At 45.5% G+C, this 16,426-nt stretch overlaps 1 protein-coding gene and 1 long non-coding RNA gene across 2 annotated transcripts; one reads left to right on the forward strand and one right to left on the reverse strand.

Moving 5' to 3' along the window:
* Window positions 1-5,784: 5,784 nt before the first annotated feature.
* On the reverse strand, window positions 5,785-13,649 carry LOC132206810 (uncharacterized). The gene is made up of 3 exons (XR_009443170.1): window positions 13,524-13,649; window positions 10,099-12,035; window positions 5,785-7,952 (listed from the first exon to the last, which is right to left on the reverse strand). It is a non-coding gene; the product is annotated as an uncharacterized LOC132206810 (long non-coding RNA).
* Window positions 13,565-16,177, forward strand: LOC125448984 (proteasome subunit beta type-5-like). The gene is made up of 3 exons (XM_059641864.1): window positions 13,565-13,864; window positions 14,803-15,109; window positions 15,336-16,177. The coding sequence occupies exons 1-3, from the start codon at window positions 13,580-13,582 to the stop codon at window positions 15,620-15,622; spliced, it is 879 nt and encodes a 292-aa protein (XP_059497847.1). The 5' UTR covers window positions 13,565-13,579; the 3' UTR covers window positions 15,623-16,177.
* The last annotated feature ends 249 nt before the right edge of the window (window positions 16,178-16,426 follow it).

Genomic DNA, 16,426 nt, shown 5'->3' on the forward strand with positions numbered 1-16,426 from the left:
AAATTACAAAATAATCAAGGGACAAAAGGAGTGGAGGAAATAAACAGAATAACTACCATTAAGAAAAAGTGGTTGGTAAACTGATGGGACTAGAATATTAAAAGAAGGCACAAAAGAAGTGATAGTAGTCTTTCAAGAATTCCTAGTTTCTGGAAAACTCCCACAGGATTGGAAACCTGCCAATGTAGCATCTTTATTAATAAGGGAAGAAGGTAACAAACGGGTAATTATCGGCCTATCAGGAAAAATGTTAGAGCCTGTTATAAAGGATGTAACGCAGAGTATTTGGAAATATATGATCAAGCAGGGTCAGCATGTTTTCACAAAGGGAAAATCATTAACTTAACACATTTATTATAATTCTGTGAGGAGCTAATAAGTAGGATAGATTATGAAGAAGCAGTAGAGTACCATGGATGTCAATGTTGGGGACACAATTATTGACAAGATATTAATGATTTGAGTGAGGAAATGTAGTGTCCTACAAAGTCAAGTGGACAGCGTTAAATAACAGAGTCAACACTTTGGTGTCTGAGGTCAAAATAAATCATTTATTCATTGCTTGTAGGGAGCAGTTTAAGGACTGTCCACTGGATTACAAATAGTTGTTGTTTTAATCTACAAAATACATTTATGCACCCCATTCTGAGCAGACACATGTTCTAACTGATAATTTAATGTTTAAACCTCACTCCCAGGGTCTGAACCTCCTTAAATAAAATATAGCTTTGTTACAGTTAAGCAGGATAAACTTATTTAAAACTAAATGTGCATTTCCTGTGACAATAAAAAAGTTAACATATTTTCTTAAGAGTATGAGATTGCAGTCAAAATGCCAAACTTTCTAATTAGTTGTCACAAAATAGGATGTTATGTCCTGCATTTTTCAGAAGGTGCAATCCTGACTCCTAACCTCAGGAATTAGACCGGATTTTTACCCCAGTCACGTGCCCTGGATTTTCTTTGAGCGTCTGTGACTGGTGCCAACTTGTTTTGAGTTATTTGTTGAAACTTTGTGCAGGCTGAAATTACTGCACAGAGGCCAGTATTGCACACAGTTCACTGGCTGAGGCCAATGAGCTCGGAGTCAGTTTCCTAACTTTGGCCCACATTAACAATCCCAATCAAGGACCTCATAGTCAACAAGATCCACCTGGTTCCAGTCACCAAACATTTCCCACCAAACTATTTGCGGGGCCCACATTAGGTTTGGGAGTCCCATGTACCTGATTATTTCTGGCTTTCGGTTATCTCTTATACCAGGGACACAGACTCACAATCTCACTTCCCTTCATAATCAATAAACTCAGTCTTCAGCTGAGAACAAGCCTCAGCAATTTCTCAAAGCAGGGAGAGGTAATTCTGTGCATCTTCCTTATCGTGCTACTGCATCTCTACTATCATGTGTGTGCACACTCTCAGTAATTTTTCACTCTGTCAGATATTCTATACCTTATAATGCTATGAGTGCTCTTGTCCCTCACAGTAACTGGGTTTCTGTGGTGTTCCATCAATCTGTGTACAGACCCACACTGTAACTATATCGCTGTACAGTACCATCATTCTTGCACAGTCCCACGCAGTAACTGTGATTCTGTAGAGTCCCCTCATTCTATGTACAGTCACACGCTGTAACTGTGATAACGTATTCTCCACAGAATCTTCTTTTCATAAACTAAGAGCTTTAACTGCAGATGACAAAATTTTCTGTACAATAATCCAATTTTCTATCCATACCCTTCCTTGAGAATGTTTCACAAGAGTCTGAATGTTCATTGCAAGTTGGACAAAGTTCTGATGTGGGGTTGAAACAGGAATGTTGCAATTTGTTTCAGTTCTGCCAGTCTGTCACCTTTCAGTAAATATATACCTGTCTGTTGGAGCAAAGAATAGAATCAGAATTATATTTCCATACCAGTATCAATGTACTTATTCCGTTTAGTAACTAAGTCCCTCTGGGAGGCCCCCCTGCTCAGATTAAACCTGACTGTGAACTCTGAGAGGAAGTGGAAGGAGAAGGAACTAATCTTGATGTTATCACTGAGTTTTGAACATCTGTCAAACATTGATCATAAACAATCATTGTGCTTCTAGAGAGCCAGAGCAGTTCCTTGAGAGATTCGTAAAGGTTTCAATCTGTCTCCAGTTTTAAAAATACAAATCACATCAGCCTTTTGCTAGTTCTCTGATATTATTCCTTTTCCATGAATTTATAAACATATATCTATGAGGGTGTATTCTTATCACATATGTAATTCCTTTAACAGTGAGTACTGCCAGGGAAAGAATAGCCCAGGGGCAATACAGAATACAAGTACCCCCAGTCTGGATAAATCACACCCACACTTTTACAAACTTTCAATCGGACCGCAAAGTTTCATATCATTTATGAGAAAGTTCATGCAACCCTTTCTCAAAAACACAACAGAAAAAATATCAACCAAAAATATCACAGGTGCAGTCAACTTGGAATAGAAAAAGGAAACCCTTGACCAACCAGAGTGAATTCTTTGAAGAGCTATTAGAAAGAGTAGACAGGGTTAATACAATAGATGTAGTATATCTATTGAAATCTGCCTCTGCAGTTTCAAAAGTCCTGCTAGGTGACATGAAATTGTAATGACCTACCTGTTTGAATCAGAGGACAACGGCAGAGTAGATAACCAGGTGGCTACAAAAAGAAAACTGAGCCGCAGTTAAAGGATGTTAATCAGATTGGGAAATGTTGGAAAGTGATATTCTACAAAGAACCGTGCTGGGAACACCGTTGTTCACCATTTACAGAATTAACTTGAACTTGGTATTTGTAGAGTATAGTGTTAATTCAAACTGTGTAATGAGCTAATCAGACACAGTATACATTATCAGAGGGAGTGACGCTGCATCACATGATCTTGCTGTTGCTTCAACAACATTGTGTAAGATACATGCAGCACAGTAAGAGATTGTAAATAATTGTGGGTTTCAGAGTTTACTCTGTATATGTATATCTATAGGTCTGTCGATTAGATTTCTGCTTGAAACTCACTCCTGGCTATCTGTTACTGTGTGTATTAACCATCCAGAGCCCCTCAATCAGATTCATGCCTGTAACTCATTCTCAGTCATTTGTTATTCTATACATAAACCAACAGAAAGCGAAAATGTCGAGCTTGTGTCAAATACTGAGAGCTCACAGGCAGACAAACACACAGACTCACACATACACTGGTAATGCCAACAATGAGGAAAGTAAGTGGTGATCTGCTCTTCATTATTGTGGAGTGAGAGGACAAGATTTAGGGAGCTCTTGCTGTGATGACATAGGCATTTAGTGAGACAATGGCCAACTGTGTGTGTGAGACACTGTGTGTGTCGACAGTGTATGTTGGGTGAGGGAGGTGGTGGGTGAGAGGGTGTGAAAGAGAAAAAAATGGCTGTGTCTGAGAAAGAAAGAGTGACTGTGTGAGAGAGAGAGAGGGGGTGAGAGAAAGATTGAATTCGTGCGTGAGAGTATGTGTGTTTGTGAGTGAGTGTGAATATTCATGGCTGAGTGTAAGTCAGTGAATGGATATGGAGGAGGAACAGGCCATTTCATCCTCTAGGACTTTGTAAAATTGAATATGAATATGAATATGCATTAACTCAATATCATTGTCTTGCTGATGGTGTACTTCCATCAGACCTGAAGCATTTGGATGACATTGTTTGAAGGGGTTCATTTGAGACTTTTAATTAGGTGAACTCAACAAAATTAAATGAATTTGAAAATTTTTAAATGCCCCTTTCTAACTTCCAAGATCATTCAACGAGGTTAACGTTTCACTTAACTCAGGATCTGAAAATATTCTGTATCACTACATCAGTAATTAGGACATTATATGGGGTAGAGTTTCCCTGATTGTTTTAAACTTTGAACAAATGTGGATGTGAGTTTGCTCGCTGAGCTGGAAGGTTAGTTTTCAGACGTTTCGTCACCATTCTAGGTAACATCATCAGTGAGTCTCCGATGAAGCGCCGTTGTTATGTCCCGCTTTCTATTTATCTGTTTAGGCGCTTCGTCGGAGGCTCACTGACGATGTTGCCTAGAATGGTGACGAAACGTCTGAAAACTAACCTTCCAGATCAGCGAGCAAACTCACATCCAGAACCTCAACCTGAGCTACAAATCTTCTCAAAACTTTGAACAAATGTTGGCAGTTAACTGTCTGTCCTTAATACATGTTGCACTCGCCATGGCAACACCTCTACCAATCAGGGTTTGTTTGCCAATCACTCAGCATCATCCTCTCATACAGTATCAATGTTGTTTTCTCTTTATTTTGGTATCTCTCATGAGTAGGCCTGATGAGTGCTGGACGACTAGCTTTTACAAAATGTGCTTTTTTCAGCAACACTCAAATTTTGCTTTTGCTGAAGAACATGTGGTGAATGGATGGATCTTTTTATTGTGTATTTAACACGTGGATATTAAGTGGTCAGATTGGGAACCAGATGAATCAATTAAATTTACGTTGTGAACCATGGAGAAATGGGACAAGAGAAAGACAGTGCACTTTTCTCATCTCAGTCTTAATATAAAACTGGAGGGTCACTATGGAATACCCTTCCGCCGTTACATCGATGACCGCATTGGTGCTACATCCTGTACCTCGGCTGAACTGGTGTCATTCACCGACATTGCTAACAACTTCCACCCTGACCTCAAATTCAGTTGATCCATCTCAGGCACCTCCCTTCATTCTCTTGACCTCTCCGCTTCCATTTCTGGTGACAGCCTATGCACTGACATTTACTGTAAACCCACAGACTCCCATAGATACCCAGACTACACCTCCTCCCACCCGGTGCTCTGAAAAAACTCCATCCCACTTTCCCAATTCATCCATCTCTGTTGCATCATCTGTGACGAGGGGATGTGCCACTCTCAAGAATCCCTGAAATCTGCCTTATCCAAACAATGTCCTTTCCCCCCCTCTGTCATCTGGGCAGCCCTCCATCATGCCTCTTCCATCCCTTACTCCACAACCACCATACCCTCTCCATACATATTATAGGGTCCCCCGTGTCTTCATTTTCCATCCAACCAGTCATCACATCCAATGTATTATCCTCAAACAGTTCTGCCAACTCCAATTGGACCCCACCACCCAGAACATCTCCCACTCCCCAACCCTCTCTGCCTTCCGCAAGGACAATTCGCTTTGCCACTCCTTAGTTTGCACCACACGTCCCACCAGCCAGGTACCTTCCTCTGTAACCATAAAAGATGCAACATCTTCCCACACACCATGTCCATTCAAGGCCCTAAACAGCCCTTCCAAGTGAGACAGGACTTCACCTGCACCTCTTCCAACATAGTCTATTGCATCTGGTGCTCCCGATGTGGTCTTCTCTACATCGATGAGACCAAACATAAACTAGGTGATCATTTCACTGAGCACCTCTACCTGGCCTGTAAAGGCTGACCTAACATCGTGGTCACTGCCCACATCGACTGCCCTACACCGCTCACCCTCCCCCTGCCACCCCCGACATGTCCATCCTTGGCCTCCTTCAGTGTCGCGGCTACTGGGAATGCATATTTGAAGAATGGCACCTTATCTTCTGCCTGGGCAAACTACACCCTGGAGCATTCAACATTGAGCTCTCCAAGTTCAAATAACCTCGACACCCATGCCCCGCCACCCCTTCCAGCCCCACCTCCTCTCTTCCATTTCCACTTTCTGACCCACCCTTCCAGCTGCCAGCCAGATTCATTCGCCCCACCCATCAACCGGGCTGTACTTACCACCAGTGCCCGTCTATCACCACCATCCCGCATTTTTCACTCCTCTCCCCCTTTGTCTGCAGCTCCACCTATCCCCACCCCCTGTCTTGATGAAGGGCAATCCCCGAAGCATTGACTGGTCCTTTCTTCCAGATGCTTCCTGGCCTGTTCTGTTCTTCCAGCCTCATGTTTGTCATACAAAAACACGTCAGTAAGGGACACTTATTCTGGAAATGGACGTTTTATAGCTGAGAGACAGACAAATAACAAGCAAAGCTGGGCTGTTGGAAATGGTGGAGACATTGAAGTTAGGATTAAAAGCAGGAACAAGTAAATCAGACATAATTGAAGTAATAGTACAGCATTTGAAACTGAAAAAGAGGTGAGCTATTACAACTGGTGAGGCAATTGAATCACTGATGGAGCAGCTTGAACAAGGACTTGAAATGGGGACACTTGAGCTTGATGAACACTGCAACGCGAAGAAAGGGCAAATGAGAGAGTTTTGAAAAAAAAATGAATCTGCAATATCAGGTGGAGGAGAAAGAAAGTGAAAGAGATTGAACAGTGAAACAGAGGCAGGAGAATGAAAAGGGTATGTGAAAGGGAATAATGGGTTAGAAAGCTGGAATGGAGAAAGAGGATGGCTGAGTCTCTGAGGAGCTTTTCTATGGGGAAGCGTCTACATTCAACCCAAGAACAGGTGGGAAGATTTTTAAATTTGTGAAAGCCTTTCTGAAGTTTGATGAATGGACATAGAAGCATTTTCATTTCTCTTGAAAAAGTGGTGAAACAAATGACAGAAAGAAAACTGGACGCTGCCACCGCTCCTGCAAAGCAGACTGATGGGAATAACTGATATGATTCGCACCTTGCTTTCTGAAAAGGCTTCTAAAGATATTGAGGTGACAAAACAGACCATTTTCATAACACATAACACAAGAATTTGTGAGGGCAAAGAAAAATAATTTTGATCATTGGCTGCAGATCATGTCAGAGACTCTTTTAATTCCTTGAAAGGGATTTAAGCATTCGCTCTCTCTGTTACTACGTACTCACGTACAGAACCAGATAATTCCAACACAACTGTGATCTGAGAAGGAAAAACTATTTTTTTAAAAAAGTAGTAAACTTTGGAAATAAATGTACTAGTTGTATTGGAGCATTGTTTTGAAGTGTATAAAACCAGTCGGACCACATGCATCATTTGTAAGTTTTACTGGATTTGACTTCTGGAATGATTGGCAATTACCAGTGATGTTCCACAAGTTAAAATGATTTCTTTTCTGTCAACATCAAAATTGTGGGAGGACAAAAGGAAGGCAATTAGCGTGAGGCAAGGACGGTCAGCTGGGAATCTCCCAGGACCATCTCCACAGTCTGGGGGGAAAGGTGCTCGGGATGGAAATGATGTCTGATGGTTTAAAGATTTCTATTGTTAGAAGATGGGACACCTTTGTGCAAATATCTGAGGGCTGTGGGGTAAATCAATGGGATTTAGCATCATCCACAGAGTCAACGCAAAGTAAATAGCCCCGACTGAGAATACAACAGACCAGGTTTTAGTTTGAACTGCAGCTCTAAGGCCAGATGCAACATACACCTTGGAGTTACAGTGCATTTCTTGTCAAAATGAAAAGTAACTCCATATTCCTTATGTGAGGTGGGTAAACTGAGGAAGACACGAGCCACTCAAACTCTTTTGCCTGGGAAAGGTGTAACTTTTCCACCAAAGAGACCACTGGATGTAAGCTTGTAGTAATGGAATATATAAGCTCGGCTCACATTTGAGGCTTTTTATTTTGCACAGTGGTAGGTCTCTGAGCCAGGAACTCTGTATTCAAATCCCACTGTTCCAAAGGTGTGCTATGACATGTTTGAGCAGGTTCACAGAAATATCTACCAGCACACACTGGTATCACATCTACACTTTTACAAATTGTCATTCAAACTGAGAAGTTTCATATTATTTGTCAGAAAGGCCATGGAGCTCTTACTCTGAAATGCAACAGAAAAATGTCAACTGAAAATATCACAAAGTACAGCCAACTTGGAAAAAGGAAAGTGATCGAGTGATAAGGAGTGAGATAACGAAATGTTGGGCTGGATGAACACAGCAGGCCCAGCAGCATCTCAGGAGCACAAAAGCTGACGTTTCAGGCCTAGACCCTTCATCAGAGGTCTTGACCAACCGGATTGACTTCTGTGAAAACATACCAGAAAGGGTAGACAAGATTAATGCAATTGATATAACACACTTGTGTTTACAAAATGCCTGCTAGATGACATTACATTGCAAAGACCAAACTATGTGAATCAGACGACAACAGTGGGATAAATAACCAGCTGGCTACAAAACAGAAAACTGAGCCGTGGTTAAAGGGTGTTAATCAGATTGGCAAATGCTGGAAAATGATTTTCTGCAAGGAATGGTGCTGGGAACACAGTTTTCACAATTTACAGAAACAACTTGAACTCATTATTTGTAGGATATATTGTTAATTCTAATATTGTAATAAGCTAATCAGACACAGTATACATCATCAGAAGAAATGATATTGCGTTACGTGATCTTTCTGTTGCTTCTTCAACTTTGTGTAAGATGTAGACAACACAATAAGAGATTGTAAATAATTGTGGGTTTCAGAGTTTACCACAAATATAAATCTACAGCTCCCTCAATTAGATTTCTGCCTGAAACTCACTCCTGGCTATCTGTTACTCTGTACATAAACCACCCAGAGCCCCTTGATTAGATTCCTGACTGTAACTCATTGCCAGGTATTTGTTACTCTTCCATAAACCAGCACAAAATAAAAACATCGAGCTTGTGTCAAACACTGAGAATTCTCTCTCTCTCTTACAGACACACACACACACACACATTGGTACTGCCAACAGTGAGGAATGTCAATGGTGAGCTGCTCTTATTCTTGGGGAATGACAGAACAAGATTTAGGGAGGTCTTGCTGTGATGATACAGGCATTTAGTGAGACAATGGCCGAAGTGTGCGTGAGGCTAATTGTAAGTGAGTGTGTGTGTTGAGAGTGTGCATGGGGTGAGTGAGGTGGTGATCAAGAGTGAGTAAGTGTGTGAGAAAGAGTGAGTGTGAGAGTAAGTGTGTGGGAAAGAGTGACAGAGAAGTAGTGAATGTGTGTGTGAGAGAGGGAGTGTGAGAGGAAGATTGGACACGTGTGAGAGTGTGTGTGTGTTTGTGAGAGAGTGTGAATGTTCATGGCTGTGAGTGAGAGTCAGTGAATGGCACATGGTGGAAGAAGAGGCCATTCCACCCTGAGAGAGCATCTTAGCCTGTTGCTCTCTCAGTTGTTTCATTCTTCAAACAGAGCCCATTTTGTCTGATCAATATTGTCCCTGAGTTATGAACAGGAGAGTACGAGTCTCACCCCGTCCACTCTTGAAATCTTTTCTCACTTAGAATTTGAGATAGTAGTTCACAAAACATTACAAATTGCAATTAAATTCACCTTGTCTCCCTACAAAGTGATTCACTTGGAGATGCCTATATGCAGTTGCGAAGGAAATACTCAATTTAATGTGTATAGTGTCAGGAATATTGCCCAAAGACAAATTCTTTCCACATTGCATAGGACACACATATGTTTCTGTACATGAGCATGTTTCATTCTGAGCACATTCAGTTCAAATGCAGACCTCTCCACACCAGCATAGTGTGTCTGCCCGTGTGTGTCTGTGTGTGCATCTGTGTGTGTCGGTCTGCTGATGCTGCTGTAAGTTGCTCTCTCCCTCTCACTGATTGAGTCCCTGATGGCTTTCACTCCCTGCCATCCCCCTGTGCAGTGGCAGGAGGAGGTCAGCAGTGGCACTGTATCACTTTAAACACAACGTAGCAATCAGGACAGCCAGAGCCTTTCTCTCAGTCTCTCTCTCTGTCTTCCTTTTCTCTTTCCCTCCTCCTTTCTCCCTCTCCTGCTCTCCAGCTCCCTCTCCCCCCATCCTTCCAGCTCCGACCCCATCCTCTTTCTCTCTCTGCCTCCAGCGTGGAGTCAAATTCTCCTCAAGCACCTTCATAGGTGGAAATGACTCCAAGAGCAGGCATGTGTTGATCTCCATGTTCATGCACGAGGGAAACCTCCCTTTACAAAGAAAGGAAAATGTACGGAGGGATGATATGGCTGTGGGTTACAGAGCCCAGCTAATCCAACAACAACAAAAATACAATATCTGAAGTTTAGAAAAGCAACACAGGTCAAGGTAATGGAGATAACTCCATTCCTCAATGAATTCTAACAAGAACATTTTTAAAATTTCATTCACAAGATTTGCTCAGCACAGGCCTAGCCAGTATTTGTCGTCTATCACCAATTACCTTTGAGAAAATGGTGCTGAGCGGCTTTCTGGTAGAATTTCCTTCCAGTGACTTATTTTCTGTAAAAGTTTAGGGTGGCAGGGTGGCTCAGTGGTTAGCACAGCAGCCTCACAGCACCAGGGACCCGGGTTCAATTCTATTCTCGGGGGATTGTGTGTGGAGTTTGCACATTCTCCCCGTGTTTGCGTGGGTTTCCTCCCACAGTCCAAAGATGTGCAGGCTAGATGGATTGGCCATGCTAAATTGCCCATAGTGTTCGGGGTGTGTGGGTTATAGGGGCCTGTTTCCACACTGTAGGGAATCTAAGCTTTAAAAAAAACTTAATTCATGAGAGTCTTTACATATACACACAGTTAGTGAGGCATTTCTGTACAGTCTTTGCATGTCAAGAACAACAAACACTGGAATTTGGCATTTGCTGCAATTGTTAAAGGAAAATCCCAAGCATATAGAGTCATACAGCACAAAAACAGACCCTTCAGTCCAACCAGTCCATGCTGAACACAATCCCAAACTAGACTAGTCCCATCTGCCTGATCCTGGCCCATATCCATCTAAATCTTTTCTAATCATGTATCTATCCAAATGCTCTTTAAATGTCATTATTGTTTCTGCATCCACCACTTCCTGAGGAAGTTCATCCCACATGAGAACCACGCTCTTAAGTCTTTTTGAAATCTCTCTCCTCTCACCTTATGAATGTGCCCCCTATTCTCGAAATCTCCCCACCCTGGGGAAAACACAGTCACCATTATTTCTATCTATACCTCTCATTATTTTATAAATTTCTGATCAGGTTGCCTCTCAACCTCCTATTCTAGCCTTTCATTATAACTGAAGTATTCCATTCCTAGCAACATCCTGGTAAATCTCTTCTGAATCCTCTCCAGCTTGATAATGTCCTTCCGATAACTGGCGACCAGAAAAGGACACAGTGCTCCAGAGGAGGCCTCTGGCAAATGGGACTAAATCAGTTTAGAATACCTGGTCACATGGAGAGTTGGACTGAAGCATGCTGTATGACACTCTGTGCGTGTGTTCAGGTTTCTGTATCTTGTGCCTGACAGAAGAGGTTACAGGAGGTTATTACCAGGGTGGGATGGGTCTTTAATTGTGTTATCAGACTGACAAATGGACTCTCTTCCCTCAAACAATGTTGATCTTGACTTGTGAATGCCCTCTGAGACATAACCTTGATGCTCTCAGTTTTTGTTTCACGCCATGATCTGTATGGCCTTGCTTACTAACGATCTGCCTGTGCTTCTCATAAACAGAGGTTTTCAATGCGTTTAGGTACCCGTGATAATAAATAAATCAAGTCAAATCGAATCAAAGCACTTCATGATTATAGAGATCATGTGCCTTCTTAGGCACTGGGATGATGGTGATCTTCTTGAAGCAGTTGGAGACTTTGGCTTGCAGGAGGGAGAGGCTGAAGATGTGGGTGAACACCTCTGCCAGTTGATCCACACAGGATCTAAATGTTTGCTTCGGGACTCTGTCCCAGCCCACCATTTTCCTTGGGTTGACCCCCAGGGAGGATGATTTGGTATCTGCAGTGGTTACGGTGGGAACAGGTATGTCTGGCACTGTCGGATCAAGCATGACCGTGCCACTGGCATTCTGTTTGAACCGAACATTGAAAGCACTGAGCGCATCAGGGAGGGCTGTGTCATTGCTCTGCTTCATTTGTATCCTGTTATTTTGTACAGGTCTTGCCACAGGTTGGGGGGGCGGTGTCCGTGTGGTTGGTTTGGGCCTCTTAATTCGGTCTGCTGCTGCATCTTGGCATCTCTGATGGTGTTGCAGAGGTCATATCTGGATTTCCTGTATAGGTCTGGGTCATCTGACTTGAATGCTGCATGCCTGGCATTTAGTAGGGAGTGAATTTCCCAGTTCATCCGAGGTTTCCGGTTGGGAAACACTAGGATTGACTTCTGTGGAATGCAGAAATATTGAAAGATTAAGTGAATGAACAATACAAATAGAGTCATAGAGTCATTCAGCATGGAAACAGACCTTTCAGTCCAACCAGCCCATGCCAAACACAACCCCAACTTACACTAGTCCCACCTGTTTGGTCCTGGTCCATATCTTTCCAATTCCTATATCCATCCAAATGTCTTCTAAATGTTGTAACTGTACCCACATCCACCACTTTCTCAAGAAGTTCATTTCACTTGCAAACCACCCGTTGTGTAAAAAAATTTGACCCTGGTGTTCTTTTTTTAGATCTCTCTGCGCTCACCTTCAAAACGTGCCCCCAGTCTTCAAATCTCCCATCCTGGGGAAAAGACAACTATCATGAACTCTATCTCTACCTCTCATTATTTTATAAAATTCTATCGGGTCACCTCTCAACCTATTATTCTCCAGTGAAAAAGTCCCAGCCGATCCAGCCTTTCCTTATAACTCAAATCTTCCATATCCAGCAACAGCCCAGTAAAGCTCTCCTGAACCCTCTTCAGCTTGATCGTATCCTTCCAAAACTGGCCAACTAGAACTGGACACAGTATTCAGAAAAGACCTCACCAATATCCTGTACAACTTAAACATAACGTCCCACTCCTATACTCAAACAACTGAGCCATGAAGGCAAGAGAGCCGAATGCCTGTTTAAAGTGATGCAAACTTTTAAAGAATTCTACGACACTACCCAAAGCCCTGCTATGAATTGTTTAAGCGTTACCCTTATTTGTTCTCCTAAAATGCAAGCCTCACATTTATCCACATTGAACTCCATCTGCCATTTTTCAGCCCATTGACCTATTTGGTCAAGATCATTTTGTAATCTTTAGAAAATCATTTTTTCCCCCAATGGATCCCTACAATGTCAAAACAGGCATTCAGTCCAACGTGTCCACACCAATCCTCTGAAGAGCTTCCCACCCAGACTCATCCTATTCCTCTAATCCTGCATTTTGGATGTCTAACCCATCTGCTTCCTGAACACTATGGGCAATTTAGTACAGACAATCTGCCTAACTTGCACATCTTTGAACTGCAGGAGGAAACTGTGCAAACTCCACACAGAGATAGCCCCCACACCACAAAAGGCTGGAATAAAACCAGGGTCCCTATGCGCAGTGAGGCAGCAATGCTAACCACTGAACAACCGTGCTGTTCCTCTTCACTGCCTCCACTAATTTTGGTGCCTTCTACATTCTCTTTCAGATCATTTGTAGAAAGGACCCACAGCTACGTTTGCAACGTGAACCAGCCTGGGCTCATCCACATCAGTGATACTGGGAACGGCAGATGCTGGAGAATCCGAGATAACAAGGTGTGGGGCTGAATGGACACAGAGGCCCAGAACCCTCTCCCCATCTCCTTTCCCCCCCACTTTTCTGATAAAGGGTCTAGGCCCGAAACACAGGCTTTTCCTGGCCCGGAGGCCGCTGCGTTCATCCAGCCCCACCCCTTACCTTGAGTTCATCCACGTGGCCACTGCGTTCCCGCCGCTTCCGGGTCCTCCAGGCGCATGCGTCATCCACAGGGGACGGGCCACCGTGAAGTGATTTCCGGTCCCGCCTCTCCGCCCCGCACACGTCACTTCCAGGACAAGATGGCGCTGGCGGACGTGCTGAGCTCATCCTCGTTGGTTTTCCGGAACAACTCGAGCCCGGGGTTGGAGCCGGGACTAGGCCCCGACCGGAGCCTGGGGCTCGATTTCATGCTGGCCCCGGGAGGGCGGCTCGGGGAGCGGGAGACCGGCAGCGGGGACAGGATCGAGATTTTACACGGAACCACCACCTTGGGATTCCGGGTCAGAGGCTGAACCACTCTCCCCCCCTCCCCACCGCCCCCCCCCACCCTTCACTGCCCACCGCCCCCCCCTCACTCCCCCCCCCGCCCCCCCTCACTCCCCCCCCGCCCCCCCCTCACTCCCCCCCCCCGCCCCCCCCTCACTCCCCCCCCCCGCCCCCCCTCACTCCCCCCCCCCCGCCCCCCCCTCACTCCCCCCCCTCACTCCCCCCCCGCCCCCCCCTCACTCCCCCCCCCGCCCCCCCTCACTCCCCCCTCACCCCCTATCACTCCCCCCCCACCCCCCATCACTCCCCCCCCACCCCCCCTCACTCCCCCCCCACCCCCCATCACTCCCCCCCCTTCTCCTCCACCTTCTCCCCCTCCCCCCCGCCATTACGCCCACATCATCCTCCTCCATTCCCTGACCGTGCCCACCACAAACCCCACCCCTCCATCGTCCCCATACACTTCCCGAGGCCCCCAGTCTCCCTCCCTAAACCACCCCTCATGCTCCTTACCCTGACCTCCCGCCCATCACTTTCCCTGACTTCATCTCCCCACCCCCACCACTTTCACTGACCTCATGCCCATGACCACCACCACCCCCCCCCCCCCAAAGACCCCACTGGAGTTGAAGCTGAGATTCGATTTGATTTATTACTGTTACTTGTGCCGAGATACAGTGAAAAGTGCTGTTTTGCGTGCTATGCATGAGGTGAGGTGAGCAGTGATTGTATCGAATGGTGGAGCAGAATGGTCTACTCCAGTTCCTATTCCTTGTGTAGAAGGGGGAAATGAAAATCTCAGGCAAGGGATTGTGGTGTGAGAGAGAGGAGAAGAGATAAGGGAAGGAGTGAGAGTGGGTGTGAACAGCAAAAATGGATGGAGGGAAGGGCTGTACAAACAGCACTGGCCCACCAACCTGATAGCATCTCCGATTTCCTGTCTCTCCTACAGTTTGCCCATGGTGTGATCGTGGCTGTGGATTCCCGGGCCACCGCTGGCTCTTACGTAGCATCCCAGACGGTGAAGAAAGTGATCGAGATCAACCCATACCTTCTGGGCACCATGGCTGGGGGCGCGGCAGACTGCAGCTTCTGGGAGAGGCTTCTGGCCCGCCAGTGCCGTATCTACGAGCTGAGGAACAAGGAGAGGATCTCTGTGGCTGCTGCCTCCAAGCTGCTGGCCAACATGGTCTACCAGTACAAAGGCATGGGGCTGTCCATGGGCACCATGATCTGCGGCTGGGACAAGCGAGGGCCAGGTGAGAGGCGGGCTGGGGTCCGCGGTGCACAAGTGGGGTCATTCCTGGGCTGGGGAGCTATCCACTCACCCTCCTCTTCGCTAGGTGGTCAGGGCTAAATCTCTGAAGAGTGTGCTGCCTCTGCAGTCTAATGTCCCGAAGGGCAGATGGTGCTTCTGTGTGGTTTCTCTCCCATCTTCCTTGACTTTCTCTCCCTCTCTTTCACCCTCCCCCTTACCACCTGCAGGTCTCTATTACGTTGACAGCGAGGGAAATAGAGTCTCAGGCCAGATCTTCTCGGTGGGCTCGGGCTCTGTCTACGCCTACGGTGTGCTGGACCGGGCGTACCGGCACGACATGAGTCCCACAGAGGCCTACGAGCTGGCCAAGCAGGCCATCTATCATGCCACCTACCGAGATGCCTACTCTGGGGGGATAGTCAGCCTGTACCACGTGAAAGAGACCGGCTGGGTGCGTATCTGCCGTGACGATGTCATGGACCTCCATCAGAAGTACAAAGACGGGTGTGCCTAAAGCCGGGTGGGGGGGGGGGGGGAGGGGGGGGAGGTGTGTGTGTGTGGTGTGTCGGGGGTGTTCCCTACCCAAGAGTTTCACTGGGATGGGGCAGTTTGTAGGAGCAAACATGCACTCGATAAACAGAGTCAAAGCTGCACAAGAGGGTAAGGGACCCCACTCCCATCTCTCTCTCATCCTCCCCCTCCCCCAATCTAAGCTTGGAGCTATTCGACTGGATGGAAAGGAGGGGAGAGAGAAAAATGCATGTGTGTGACACAACTTTGCAGATGTCTGCTGGGAATGGGAGGGTGCAGCTGGGAAATTAGTGGGTGAACATTAGGTCTCTCTCCCCCCCCCCCTCCCCACTCTCAATATAGTGTTAGAGGGGCACAGGAGATAAAGGTGAAGATTAGACCCATTGTCTGGTTTCAACGATGATTTGCCTTTTGAGATGGAGGGGGAGAGACCCATTTTGAATCAGAACTGGGTGTTTTTTTAATGGTCATTCCCATGTTAACACTAACCCTCTGTTTTTTTTTGCTTGGGATTGCAATAAACTGTTACATTTAAGGATCCGGTTGTGTAATTTCTGGTCAGGGATCTGAGTCTCTTCCTGTGTGTCTTGACTTGAATGATGTGAAGCAAGAGGGAGCAGCAAACCAGAAACAATTCAGACAGTGCTGCGTGAAAAGGTATGAACAACGTGTGACCAAACATTCAAAATCAGGAGGTAGTCAAGAGCTCAGAACTTGAGGAGCACAGAGATGCTTGTAGGGACGGAGATAAGAGAGGGTTTTTCAAAGGTAAGCAGAGTTGTTGAGG

Source organism: Stegostoma tigrinum, chromosome 43 (genome assembly GCF_030684315.1).
Source record: "Stegostoma tigrinum isolate sSteTig4 chromosome 43, sSteTig4.hap1, whole genome shotgun sequence".
Lineage (NCBI taxonomy): Eukaryota > Metazoa > Chordata > Chondrichthyes > Orectolobiformes > Stegostomatidae > Stegostoma > Stegostoma tigrinum.

What these genes read in the sequence shown, in the direction of transcription:
- LOC125448984 (XM_059641864.1), top strand. Translation starts at nt 13,580, where the DNA reads ATGCGTCATCCACAGGGGACGGGCCACCGTGAAGTGATTTCCGGTCCC. An exon ending in CCACCACCTTGGGATTCCGG is followed by an intron (nt 13,865 to 14,802) that starts GTCAGAGGCTGA and finishes TCTCTCCTACAG; the next exon opens with TTTGCCCATGGTGTGATCGT. An exon ending in CTGGGACAAGCGAGGGCCAG is followed by an intron (nt 15,110 to 15,335) that starts GTGAGAGGCGGG and finishes TACCACCTGCAG; the next exon opens with GTCTCTATTACGTTGACAGC.